General features: G+C 40.2%; 2 protein-coding genes across 4 annotated transcripts in view; one reads left to right on the top strand and one right to left on the bottom strand.

The window, feature by feature from the left end:
- The window catches only part of MGLL (monoglyceride lipase), a 111,608-nt gene extending 103,239 nt beyond the window's left edge, over positions 1–8,369 (bottom strand). Inside the window, exons 1-2 of one of the 3 annotated variants that reach the window (XM_009669339.2) lie at positions 8,355–8,369; positions 7,928–8,057 (exon numbers count right to left, since the gene is read on the bottom strand). In XM_009669339.2, coding sequence (XP_009667634.1) covers positions 7,928–7,967 — 40 coding nt within the window. In that variant the 5' untranslated portion in view covers positions 7,968–8,057; positions 8,355–8,369. Of the gene's footprint in view, positions 1–7,927; positions 8,071–8,354 lie in introns of those variants that run through there. The other 2 variants (XM_068907669.1, XM_009669341.2) reach the window with 2 other exon arrangements.
- Positions 1–14,230, top strand: part of KBTBD12 (kelch repeat and BTB domain containing 12) — a 32,252-nt gene that overhangs the window by 9,089 nt on the left and 8,933 nt on the right. The window contains exon 4 of the mRNA XM_009669338.2: positions 8,182–8,379. Coding sequence (XP_009667633.2) covers positions 8,182–8,379 — 198 coding nt within the window. The remainder of the gene's footprint in view (positions 1–8,181; positions 8,380–14,230) is intronic.

Here is a 14,230-nt window from a genome sequence, read left to right as displayed (position 1 = left end):
ATAGCAACTGTCATGAGAATAGTATAACCACTGCAGACTGTTCAAAGCTATGGATCCTTGGGACTTTACACTGTTTCACAGGGAGTGTCGAGCACTGTGGGAGTCTAGAAAGATGCTGTCAAGGCCGATTTGTTCAAAAAGACACATTCTGAAGAGGATCAAAGCTCGTAGGTTGTCCTCACATAGTGATCTTAGAGGTGTCTACACTCAGGCAAAATGGCTACACTTTTTTGCTATAGATGAGAGAGAGACTTTTAAGGACTTTCTACCATTGCCCTTTATGCCCCCTCTCACTCCAAACGGGTTTTCCATATAGATGGGCTGCGTGTATTTAGAACTTGAATATATACCAGGCTTCCATACAGTCTCAGTCATGGGATAGTGAGTGAAGTGGCAATTCAGAAGCATGGCAATGCTTGGATGCCCACAAGAATCACACTCTTTTCAGATCATGCTTGCTCCTTGTGTAGAACAACATCTCCATGGGTTTCCTGTAGTCTACACTGATCTAAGAAGGTCCACTGGGAGTTTCTGGGGGCAGATGAAGGAGAGGAAGGGAGGAAGGATGGAAGCAGGGAAATGAAGGACATCATCTGCATTCCACAAGGACCAAATCCTGCTTCCCAGAAGTAAAAAAATAAGTACATAGCTCTAGCTGAGTACATAAAGTAGCACTGCAGAGAGACAGTACTTCTTTCGAACAACTCCTGAAAACTCACACGTATCTTTAAAAAAAGTAAGTTTGTCAGCTCTTTCTGGTACTTTCTCTGCATACAGTTTGTACAGTTCTCAGCACATGCCGGATTAGGCAGGACTCCAGAGCACAAATGAAAAATCACTACACTAACCACTGATCCTCTCCTCTTGGTCTCTAACATGTGAATCTAAGTTCTGTCACAAATATGAAGCAAAAAGCCTACGTGGATCACTAGCTTTGAATAAGATACCATAGCAGATTCTTTGATATACAAATCTAATTTTTACTCTCATCCATATAGGTGTAAATGTGCTGCAAGTCTGTTAATTTCAATTGTGTTGTGCCAGACTCATTTTGTTCTAAGCCAGGTCAGAATCTGACACTTAGCCTTTGAAGTGTGAATTTTTGAAGAGTCCTGTTGGCGCAGAACATAGAGTACATAGTCACTGTCCAAAAACCCTTCCCAGTCTAATTGCCACCTCCAGCCTGTAAAACTCTAATGACCTAAATGGAATTATTCTAGAGACTCACTGATGGAAGGAAAATGAGAAATAGATTAGAGTTTTTTGTCTGACTAATAGCATTGTTCAGGAACCTGTACCACATGGGTCTTTAATCAGCAATCCTGCAATATAATTGTCTGTTTGTTGTGTAATGTTCCTAGAAAACCTTTTGCTATTTATACGGTGTACATAATCCTCCTAAGTAAACGAATAGTATTTCCTGAGGCTCAAAATCCTTTCTCCTATTCATCCCATTTGACTGGTCTTAGCTCTTTCTCTCCATATTTTCCCAGGGACATAACTATATTTGTTAGAAAGCCCAAGAAAGAGCAGTATTGTGTTCTTAATGACAGAGGCAATTGAGATAGTTTTGGAAGAAAACCAGATGGGAGGGCTCTATTTAAGGTCATGCATTTTAATCTCTTGCTTATAAAAAAAAAAAATCCTTTGCAGCTGAGTCTCTGAAAACTCATTACAGCTGATGGATAAATTAGGAAAAGACCTGCCAAATGAATTAGCTTATATTTAAAAACATCCAATAGAACTACTGGCTCTGAAATATAGGTCACTAGTAAAAATATTGTATCACCATGACAGCTTTAACCATGTGTTGCTTTTATGTTATATAATACCTGTTTTATAAATAAGAACATACAGAAGGACTTAAAAGAGAAATCCTATTAGTAAAGATTTAGGAATCAAAGAATTTTTGTTTATCCTCCTTAGTCTGGCATCCCCCCTCATTAAAACCTGTTTTTTCCCTGAGTTCTTGCTGAGAGCTTCTTTTAAAAGTTTTCAGCAGTTAAATGACTTTTAATTAAATACTGAATGTCTCCATCATAAAATACTTACTTGACTTACTTTGGGGTTTCTCTGGAGTGGAAAGCTTGTGTAGGAGGGACTGGAAGGAGATATTTTAGCTTTCATGCTTCAGTATTAACTGTGTGTTTGAATAACATCCTTCTTCTAAAATATACATGTGTATAAATATGGTTTGGACTTCCAACAAGCGGCAGGTAATGGGTCTGATTCTGCTCTGTTATACCTGTGCAACAGTCTCTGTTGTGCTGGTGTGCAGGGAGGAACCAAAGGCAAAATTCAGTCTGATACATGAGACGAGAAATGCTCCCTACTTATTTAAGGATTATCAAAGGAAAGGAGAACAAGGCATTACAGAAGAAAAGAAGGAGCTGGAACTGAAGTGTTGACTGTATTTAGGAAGACCATCATTTGGTTTTCTCAGCTCTGTTTCTAATCAATCTTTTGCTCTCATGACTTCCTACAAGCTACATTACATCATCTGCTTTGCTCTGTGATAGTAAAGAATGACAGTGCTTCTCATTTTCATTTTCCTAAGTGCCTGCCAGGGCTAGCTTTATTGCTCCCTTATTTCTCCATGAAACCAGTTATACAGCCCTGCTTTAAAGACAGTGAGAGAGTAATGTAAGTGCTGAGACTCTCAGCTTGAGTGCTGTTAAAGAGTAATGAAGGGAAATGTTACATAAGAGATTAGCGCTATTAAATCCATTGTGCATTCCAGAGATCAATTTAATAGTGAATTATTTTATGGGAGGAGAAGGAGAGCAGGCACTTAGATTTCACTTGCTTATGGGAGAACTACTGCTTTTTTCACCCATCTTCAGTTTCCTTTAATAAAAATTCAAACTGGCACTAGTAAGAATATATGCTGCTCAGTACTGTGATCTGAGGGCTTAATCACATGACAAAGAATTACAGTGTCAGGGCCCCGAGTGCACTGATAGGCCTTAATTACCCTGACCAGCCTTACCTGGGGCCTCCACCCACAACCTCTGCCCATGGGACCAGGAGTGCCCATTTAAGCTAAGGCCTGGGTCTTCAGTCTCTATTTTGTTTTCTTGCCCTTGCCTGATGACTGCTGGACTGCTGATAGGACCTATGGCCATTGCCATGCTGCTCTGCTCGCCTGGTGCTGTGGATCCGTGCCCTGATGGTGAGGTCATTGTACAGCTCACCTTCCCTTAGGGAACAGCCCTGCTAGCCCTGCTCTTGCTACTTCCTGACATATTGCCCCAGCTGAGAGACTGTAGGTTAGCTCTAATTTTAGCTCTTTGTTTGTGGGGGAATCAAACTAAAATGTATAAAGTCTGATATTCAGAGGTCCCAATCACCATTTCCCCTCTAAATGAAGTATGTAGGCTCTTTTCAGTTCTATCTGGGCTATGAACAACCTCGTAGGTATCATTTTGGTAAGCTATCCTGTTAATGCACTGCGCTGAGCAATCCAGATTTGGATCTAGATAGCTAACCTGAAAACCGAATTGTCCAGGTTGGACTCAGTTGCCTGGCAAATCTTGCTATGTTAGTGCCCAATTCCTATGGATTGGTGTAGCTGTTTTGCACTAGCGTCCACTTTCACAAGCGTCAGCTCCAGCGATGCAAGTGAAGTCACTGGGCAAGTGCAGGTAGGAATATTCTCTACCTCTTGAAACCTAGCAATATGTTAGTCCCCTCCCATAGATACATATACGCATACATACGGTACCTTTAAGGCACTTATCTTCTTTCCTTCAGCTGAACTAATTATTACTAGGGGCTTTATTTACCACTTCACAGACATTCCCACTCTTCTGCTGAAAGGGTGTTCTGTTATTAGAACCGATGTGATTCAAATTGCATTTAGTCTCCCCAAATAAGAATGGGAGGAGAAGGAGGCAGCTGACCTAAGGCAAAACAGCATGTTTTGCCTTCAGCCATTTATGAACAGTGTGTGTGTACAGCAAGGCAGAGTATCTCATTGAAATTCTGAAGATGTAGTAATCACATCACCTACTTTGCTTTGCCTTCTCGCATCAAAGGCTTGTCTTCCTTATCCTGATTTCTTAATAAAGATCATATATTGTATTTATATATTTATTTTACTAATGGAGCTTCATGTTAAATTGAAAGCCCATTAGAACCACCGCTTACGGAGTGCCCTTGAAAGTACGTTTGATTGTGGAATCATCCAAGCGTGATATGGAAAGCTCTCAAGCATTAATGGGTTTGGGAACACAAAGGTGGCTTCACTGGCTTATTTTAGTCTTTCAGTGGCATCTGAAATATCTCCCAGGGAAAGCAAATAATGCAAAAAGCCTAACATGTTGAAAGGGTGTTTTTGTAAAGGGGACACTGAGTTCTGAGAGTAAAACCTCTTGTGTGATAAATGTGAAAATGACAGAAATGTCCAAAACTCCCAGTGAGATATCCATCTCTCCCTGCACAAAGGCCTTATAATTGGCCTTTATGCAGAGAATTAAACCAGGTGGTATTGAATTCACCTACTCTGTTCATGACAAGAGAGGTGAGCGGGGGTTAATAATGCGAGACCTTCCACAGTGTCCACTCCAGTTCTTAGGCATGGAATAGCAATTGCTGCCCTTCTGAACACCTTTTGGGACTTCTGGGAGGTTGGGACCACAGCATATGTATTTTAATGACCCCATGTACAGCTCTCGGTGGTTTAAGACACAATCACAAGTGCAAAATTCCAAATACACAGAAATTACCCCTCCTATCCATGTACTTTTGGCAGATCACTTGGCACAAGAGTCTCCCTCAAATGACCTACAACCCTCTGCCCTTTTTACTGCTTTCTTCCTTGGCCCCTTCAAGGTCACCTCCGTTTCATGCAGAGGCCCCTGTAGGAACAAAGCATAAACTCCCGTGTTCAACTGCTCTACTCGGAGAAGATGAAATAAAATAAAGAGAATCTTCACGGTCTTAACTGGAATTCCACATGTCTACACTTGTATTCCTAATGGTTTCATAATGTATAAAGAAGATAGTAAGATAGGATGATCTGGACCTTTGAGTGACTGAGTACAAAGGAGGGTGAATTGCCTGACACATCAAATTGCCTTTTTTTTTTTTTTTCCCTGACAATTTGAAGTCTTTCACGGTAGACACATTGTAGATATGATGGATAGTCCGGTTAATGTGAGATGCCTCCACTCAGTTGCAGATGAGGGTTAATTCAAGGTTTCAAGGAAATTTTTCTTGCTGATTTGTGTATTCTGTTCTTTGGGAAAAGGCCCAAGACATCAGTCTCTACAGAGGGGGCAAAAAAGCGTATTGCCTCACAGGAGAAATTCTGAACTACCGCATCTGGAAATATGGGAAAGCAGTAGATTAGACTGCATTAGCATTAGATTGCTGGCAGAATCTAATATCCTCAAATTCCTTTGTTGACAATATTTCAATGTTAGCATTGCTTTAAAAGAGGAGACTGAAATTCTTCTGTGAGTTTGATTTCTTATTGTTTGGAATGCTATTTTTTAAGCTTGAAAATTAAACTTTACTCCCATCTGATTTTCTTCTCATTTTCTATTTGCCAAGAACTTAGTTTTGTGTTTGTTGTAAAATTAACCTTAAATGGATTTACCTCAAATAGCTGAGGGTATAAAGAAAATGGAGATATTTTGTACATTCAGGACCGTCCCTGTCTGAGTATAATAGGTTTACAGGAGTTAAACTATTCAATGAAGGTTCTGTAAATGTTTGAAAACATATGGTAGCTCTTACGCTGTTGTAAAAAAGCTCCAATAGGTCACAAAAGATTTTTTCTCTAATAATTATACACAGAAAATGTTTGAAGGCTGCTCCCCTTGGTTGCCAGCTGAATGTCTTCACTAACTGGTGATGGTTAGGATTTTTTGCAGAAGCCACTAATTGCGCTGTATCAGTTCTGTACCTGATTGCCTGATTATTTCTATTCTTTCCTAAGTTACTATGCCCCACAATTACTGAACTTTGAAAATGTTAATAAAAATGCACTAAGAAATAAATAAAAATCAATTACGCTCCTAGAAAAGGTCTGGGGCACTTTGGTCACTGGCACCCATGAAATGATAAGGCAATTAGAAAAGCTGTTTACTTGACTCTGATATGCTGTATGCGTCCCCTAGTTGGTACCATTTTTCATCTAATTGGATAATATGCTCTTTCATTCTTCAGATGAAGACTCTGTCTACAGGTGAGTGGATATTCTTCAGTGTAGTATAGTAATATCTGAGGTAACTTTAAAACAGCTAGCTTGATAACCAGCAGCAGTCTCTCTTTGGCACTATGGAGCTACCTTTTGAGGAGAATAAATTAATCTGTGGAGAGCTTTTAATATCATTGGTTCCCATTTAAAACTGACTTGGGTATCTCTCTCTAGGCTCCACTGCACCCTGTAGTCTGTACATACCCCTGTTAGCAAATTATCTTGCATGCTGTAGCCTACTATTCAGATTCTACCAAAGGATACTATAGAATCAAAAAGACTTTATGATAAGCAATCAGTTATAGTCTTATCACTGAAGAATTTGTCCGATTAGTTCCTAAAACTTTTCTTGACAACGCTGTCCACCAAATGCCGAGCTGCAGATAAATACTGGATAGGTATCTCGAAAGTCCCAGCTGGGTTAAAAATGAGTCTTTAGGGTGCCAGGGCTCTCAACTCATTAGATTTTAGGTGACAGCCTTCTTTGAGTGATAGTTAAACAAAGCTATCACCTACCAAATGGAGATGCTGACACTGGATGTCAAAGTAAGCACTATACGCACATATGAATTCAAAATTCAAATTTTAAACTGGATCAAACACCACTAAGTTCAGCTGAAGGAAGGCTTCCCACTGATGATAACGGACACTGAATTTGGTTCTAATTTGGCTGTGCTGATGCAGGGATAAGTGCTTTACTCATCTCAAAAATACAGGTCTAGAAAACAGTGAAGGCAAATTCTGAGCATTATGGTCCCTACTTACATAGCCTCTTGCAAATACCTTCGGAGAGTGCACAAAGGATTAAAAAAGAACGCAGTCCAAATTAAGAGGTAGATGGAAAACCATATGTGAGTAGAACGTCACGCACTAGAAGTTCATCTATCTATCTGACAGATCATCTTAACAGCACTGCGCTGAAGCAATGTATTTTAAAAGCACCCTCACCGACTTTGCACAGGTTATATTTGCAGTCATTCTCTTTTCTATATGCAAAGGTACAATTACATGCAGTGCCATCCATTTTGGATTTGTACAATCGAGCGGTGCTACAAGTGTATCTGGAAAGCTAGCCCTTCATGTAGAAATTGCATACATATTGCTGTCATTTTATATTTAAAAGAACTGCTTTAGCATGCCATCAGTGCTCATTATAGGGTATTGTATCCATTGGCACAGATGGAAAACCTGCTAGGGTATGTCAGCATATTAATTCTGGAGAACTAAAGGCTGTGAATTCAAAACCTGGATTTGATCACTGGAAAGAATTTGGAAATGCAGTGTTTATGCTATGCTTTCAGTGTACAGCATTTGCAGTATGCACTGAGATTGCAGGTGTTTCTGCAGCCTGTTGCAGTATGTCCCAGCAAATGAAAACTGGGATCTGTTTCAATCCTGCAGACCGACTCCAGGCATCCTAATTAACCCTTCCACTGTGGGATTCATCACAAATGACTCAATCAGCACTTCTGCAAATTAGTCAAATTTGTTTCTTGAAGCCGACTTCCCTTGAGAAAAGGGTGAAATCTTTATCTTGTGTCGAAAAAGACGCAAGCAAATCCAAATGATCATTGGTTAACAAGTCTGAGGGTCAAATACACTAACAACACTAACTGGAAAAAATTTTAATACGCTACAACTTAATGCTAGTGATTTGTCCAGCACACAGAATCAGTAATTATGAGAATTTCTACTTCATATTCAGAAAACAAGACAAAATACCTTTACTTTTTGAAGACGTGCTCCTTGTCCTTCTCTTCATACCAAGCTTCAGAAAGGCACTTGCTTGAATGTCTGTAGATAATGTGCAGTGGCTTCTGCTTTGAGTTTACTTTCCAGTAAGCTTTTGGAGCTGAAAAAGGGAAAAGAAAAGGAGTGCAATGAGGATATGTAAACAAAAAATGATGCAACCAACAATGTATTTTTCAGTGGGAGCCTGTGGCTGCTATATTTGATCTAGATATCTTCTTTTGCAGGAGGAATTGGGTGCCTTGGTTGTGACAGGGGGCAGACACGGAAATGTCTTGATGCAGTGGAGATTTATAACCCTGATGGAGACTTTTGGAGGGATGGGCCTCCTATGCCTTCTCCTCTCCTCTCCTTACGAACAAACTCTACGAGCGCAGGCTCCGTGGAAGGGAAGCTGTACCTCTGTGGAGGATTTCGTGGAGCAGGTACTGAAATGAGTCTGAAATTCCTTATACAGTTCAAACCAGTTTCACTATACACAGACTGAATTCATGACTTAATAACCCTGGCATCAGGTGGTGCAGGCAGGCCCTGGAACCACAGAGCTGATTCAGCCCTTTGGACTGCTGACTCCTAGTGTCAATATGAATTGTTTTCCAGATTGCCCTCTGTTGATTTTTTTTTTTTTCCCTCCAGCAACAACATTTCAGGATGTTTGTGATCTGCACTATACCTGTCCAAATATATGGCCTCAATAGAATTCTTCTAGATCTACATCCAGAGCTACTGAGATCAGAATCTTAGTCTATGTTACAACACTAAAGAACCGTGTTGAAAGAGCTCATGTATTTAGTGAGTTCTCTGGGTAGGGAACTGAGGTACAAAGAGACTAAAATTCCAGATCCAATGATTTCAAATAATCCTAGCCCTACGATCACCCTTCTCCTTTTAAGTCTTCCAACTCTCAACTGTGCTTGATTCTGCTCTTCGTATTGCAGCTAACTGTACTTGTATAGGTTTGTGTGGATAGCATTTACTCTCTAAATCTCCAGGACTGCTAACCATTATTGTTTTCACTACAAATGCAAAGACTCTCTCAGAACTAACGCACTTAAGCTCTCCTGCTACAGCACCTGCTACCCCAATTTCCTTTCTGGGAGAAAGCAGTAATGCAGATATATTGCCACTGCTAATACGCTGTCGTCAGACCCGCTGGCACCCAGAACGTCCACATGCTATCGCTGGGTAACATATCCTTCACGTTACGCTGATAACAGTTTCACTGACTTTTACTTCTTCAACAAATTCTAAACTTAGAGCTGTTGTACACTAGAACAATGACTGCTTTCCTGTTGGTTCACAACTCACCTTCCCCTCTCTTCATTTGTTGTTCTTTGAAGAAGTCGCTTCCTGAAAACAACTGTATGGCTGCTAAAAGGTATGTTCTTGTGTCGTCTGATAGGAATTCTGTGACCGCAGAACGCTTACAGATATGACACAGCATTGTGTTTCTATAGCAAACATTGTGCCATCATATTTTTCTTCTTCTCAGGAATATTTTGGGGAAAAGTCTGAAGTTAGTGGGTATAAGTCACAAAAGGTTGATCACTTGCACTGGCAAGTGAAGTGATTTCATTTAGGATGACTAACAGATTAGTAGGGAATCTTCTGAATAAGGTAACTTCAAAGCCATAAAAACATTCTCTATATAATACCAACATGTTCTGTCACTGAGTCATGTATAAAGAGTGGTAGTAATGGGAGGGGTTGAAAGTCCCCCTGTGGATTTCAAGATGGCCATCTTTTGTATGTTTGTATAATGCCAGCACAATAGGGTCCTGACTGCACTATTGCAAGCTATATAATTATGTGCAGTACTCCCCTGCACTAAGAGAGTGTTGTTTAGATTGCAAATCAAAAAGTCAGAGTTAGAAAATGCCAGTTCTGCAGTTACCTGTGCAACCTATTCTGACCCCCTATGTGCGCTTCTGTATACTGGTTAAGAAATAGCATGTGATTGCACTGTTAGACATTGCTATTATGTCTATTAACAGGGGAGCCAAAATAAGATTCTCACTGACAACTATAAATCAGATATATCCAAACATTTAAGCAGCTGACAGGAAGCTGTGCCTTAAAGATAGGGTTCTTAATATGACTTTCAAGTTATTAAAGTAAAAGGGATTTTAAAATCTTCTTCAGAACAATCACAACTTCCATTTACCATCATCAAGAAGGCTTGCACCCTAGGTCACCTGCACCGGACAAAACATTTGCTGTTCCCATTACAGAACTAACGTCCATTACTTACAGCAGGTGATAATTAGCAAGCTAGAAGCAAAGGTGGGTGAAGGTCAGTATGTCGAGCTTAAAGAGATCTAGCCTGTCTTTCTCCCTGGCCCCTGTATTCCTTGTATGTTGGAAAGAGTGAAGGATGTGGGTGAAGGATGCACTGAGGAAGAGAGGGTTATTGGCATCATATGAAAACTCGGAGAGGATGGCTCTTTCACAGTTACAGTTGTTCAGCAACTTCAAGATATTCAGAGAATAGCATGTGCTGCTCCTGCTTTAGCAGCAGACAGAGTTAGGTAGCAGGATTAGTTTAGAATGTACTTGTTGCTTGCTTTTTAGTTTTTCGGGTTTCTTGGCATGCCATCGAAGTTTTTGTTAAGTTTTGTGTGAAAGGCCTTAAGCTTGAATGGAAAGACAAGTACTACTGTCCTCTCAGCTGCCATCACTTCTGAGTGTCCCATATAATCCCGCTTGAAGTTTTGTGATGGCAGGTTTCCCATATAGGCCTCTCATAAATCTTTAAGTCTGTTTGAAGGAGAGCGGGAGTAGTATTAATAGCATCCCCAGGAAGAAAGGAAGAGAAGCTGCAGCTACTCAGTCTGCTAAAGGGAAGCTACCTGGCCACCTCGGAGTAGCATGTGAGTAAAGTTAAGCACAGCCTCTCTAAAGGATGAGTGCGTCCTGAAGTGTTCCCAAGCTTCATCAATGGAAAGCTTCCTCTGAATCACAAGGAATGGCGTTCAACATTAAGCTGCGTTGATGGACACAGCTTGTGAGAATTCCCCTGCTGAGGCTTCAAGTTAGAACTTTGTTCAAGGCCTGGCCGTGAAAGTAGAGGGGGATTCATTCAGCTGAAGTTAGACATTTATGATGTGCCTACACTAGGAACTTGGTCATACTATCCCTGCAGCATATAGAGAAGCACAGATACTTCCGGAGAGATATTCAGGTCTTAATACTCTAAACCTGCTCTGAAAGACCAGAAGGCAATTCAGAACACTGACGGTCTGACTCGTCTCTTGTTTGTCCATGTTTCTGTAAGAATATGAGGGATCCTAAGTTGTCTTAGCTAAAACAAACATGCTAGGAGCTTGGTGGCTATGGTTAGATGATAAAAACCACTGTGCTGTATCATTAGCCAACAAATGATGCATCTGTTACGATCATGATGGGTACCCAAAAAATCACTTCTGTTTGCTTTAAACGCCAGTTTTCTGCTTTAACACGACTTGCAAAATTTCACCTTTTAGCCAGTAGTTTATACAAATTATTTTTTCTACTAAAACTATTATTAAGGCAAATTAATCTGCTTTTTTCTGATACTTGGCTCCAGCGCATGTAGCCCAATGTCACAAATGTTGTCTGTCATTTGTCGGCTGTACTACAGCACTCAGCAAAACATTCGGAAACATTTAAAATGGTTATTTTTGTCTATGAGTTTATAGTTTTGCACAGAGCACAAATGCTAATCACTGCTTAAATATTCAGAATGATAGAAGAAGCAATAGCCAGATAGTTTTCTACTGATTGTTAAAAAACGTTGCTGCTTGCTGCGTTTACTGTCGTAGCTACGGGTTGTAAAACAGCCTTTGCAGACTGACTGCATAATGTTCTTCTTGACACGTTTTCCTTTGCCTTTACATAGAACTAAAGCCTGACACCTGCACAGGTTGACAGCTATTAATGCTAGTCTGCGTACAGCAGAAGCAGTCTCGTTAGTATGCTTCACTGAAGGAGGTAGTAAGCAACTGTTAAGGTATGCAGTATTACACATTTATAAAATGCCTGCCAGACTGGGCTCCCTTTTTCTTTGACTGTTTCTTTGAATTATAAATATTTTGCTGGTTAAAATAACGAAGGCAAGGTGGTGTGTCTGTGTTTGCTGGGACTGTTTTATTTGCTTTCATTGTTAGCTTGGTGGAGGCACAGGTTTGTTGACTTTGCATTGTTGCACCACAAATCTGGATTTCACAGGCTGTTTCTGGGGACTGGATGTATGGGAGCAATCACTGGGAGTCTGACTTTTTTTTTTTTGATTTTAGTTTTAGTTTTAATTACAGATGTTGGGCCAACTGCCTGGCTCATAGATTTGAATCAATAAATCCAAATCCAAAGTTAATTTTTGACTTAAGGATTTAAATTAAAATTATCTTTAGCATACCCCATGTGACATCAACTGATGTGCAAAGTAAGGGGACAGTTACCTCAGGTCAAATAATAAAATACTTAACAGGTCTCTCTTAGTGACGCTTATCACTTAAAAGGCCTTATGATTTCATCAGCTAACTGTGCTTGATGTGGAACTGTCTCTCTCTGAACTTGCAATTACGCCACTTCCATCTCAAATATAGTTTATAGCAGAGAAGATGTATTTATAATTTCCCTACTACATATTGAAGATTTCCATAATGATGTGTTTAGCATCACCATCTATTCATATGTAGGACTAGAGCCACCCAACTCAGTTCTGTTATTTTATTATCACTAATGTGAAGTAGAAAATCATCCTTCACTCAGGTGGTGGTACAGGCAGTTAGAGAGTCAGAGAAAGGAAAAAGGGGAGAAATGTGTCTGAATTTTGAACACAAGAATCTGCCTTGTCTTTGCAACTGTTAGTCAAGATAGGTGATACAGTGATACTGAGACTCACACTACTAGCTGTGTGTTGTGATTCTACCAAAAAAAAAAAAAAAAAAGAAAGATATCTAACTACCTCAGACGCATTTGCTGGCTTCTTCTTTATTTACATAAATTGCAGTCCATACATTGGAATAGAAGCTAGCTTGCGGCTGTGCAGAACCATGTAGTAATTACTATATTCCAGCTGAGCTAATGAGTCTGTTATCTCTACACCGTCCTCTCCTGACAGTGGACTAGCTTAATAGTTATTTATTTTGACTAATCTGCCATAAAGGTTGCTCCCCTCAGTCTCATCCATTATGTGATTTAGATGGAGAATCATTGTTATCTTTGTTTTTTTTATTATAGGGGTTATGGTACATTACTGGAATCAAATTAAATTTAGACATATTACGGAGCTTGGCACAGTAAATACTGCACTTGTGAAATATGAGGGATGAGGGATTGGAACAAAAACTGTTTCTCAAGCACCTTGCTATGTTCCTTGTTAAATAAAGCAGAAGGGCAGCTCTTGGCCGCCTATTTGCAGCACTGCTTCTCTCAGAATTTACAGGGCAGAGATGAATAATTCAAGTTCTCCTGCCCACAGTTGTTACTGTTTGAATAAATACTCCCATCAATGAAAGGGATTCAGGTTCCTGTGTTTTGCTCAGCACAGAAATCTGCTGCTGGCTGCCTGATGTGCCCCAGGCACTGCCCTGTGTCTCCAGCCTGTGCACTGAATCTACCCGGAAAGCTGCTGGCCAATCTTTCGCCTTCTCCTCTCCGTGTGAGCTGGGAGCCTCCTCTTGGAAACCGGAGTGCCAGAGAGACCTCTCTAGCTCGCCTGCTTCCCAGGGAGGGCTGCCCATTTACTTGGCCCTCATTAGCTAGAAACTCACTACAGTAAATAAGGCCAATATAGGTCAGGGTGAGCAGCACCTGCTCGCTTCAGATCTAAATTTGACTCAATATCTGACAGTGCAATATTAGTAATTCAGTCATGCTTCTTACTAAGGCTCATTTATAGTTTATAAAGGGTTAATAAATGATTAATAGATATTTTAATGCATTTTAATTAATTGCTGGAGAGGTCAATAGGTTGTTTAGAAACATGGCTTACAGCCATGTATGACATCTTCTATTGTGTTCATAACTGCCTGTCATGCATACTGTCTAAACATGCTTTATATAATCCATTAATAATGTATTAACCCATTGTAAAGCATTTAGAAACAGCATCTTTGGATGGCCTGAAACCAGTAATTCTTGTTTCGGTCTTGTAATCTTTACTCATATGAATGGTGCATTGACTTCAAGAGCACTGATCTTGCTGCTGTTGAAATCTGATTCTGCCATCACCTTCAGTGGAAGCAGGACTGGCCTCGAAGATTGTCTGAGCGAGGCGTAGCCTATGAACTGTAG

This window comes from Struthio camelus, chromosome 14 (genome assembly GCF_040807025.1).
Source record: "Struthio camelus isolate bStrCam1 chromosome 14, bStrCam1.hap1, whole genome shotgun sequence".
NCBI classification, from domain to species: domain Eukaryota; kingdom Metazoa; phylum Chordata; class Aves; order Struthioniformes; family Struthionidae; genus Struthio; species Struthio camelus.
Note: the sequence above shows the minus strand (reverse complement) of the source record. Positions and strands in the feature narration are given on the sequence as shown.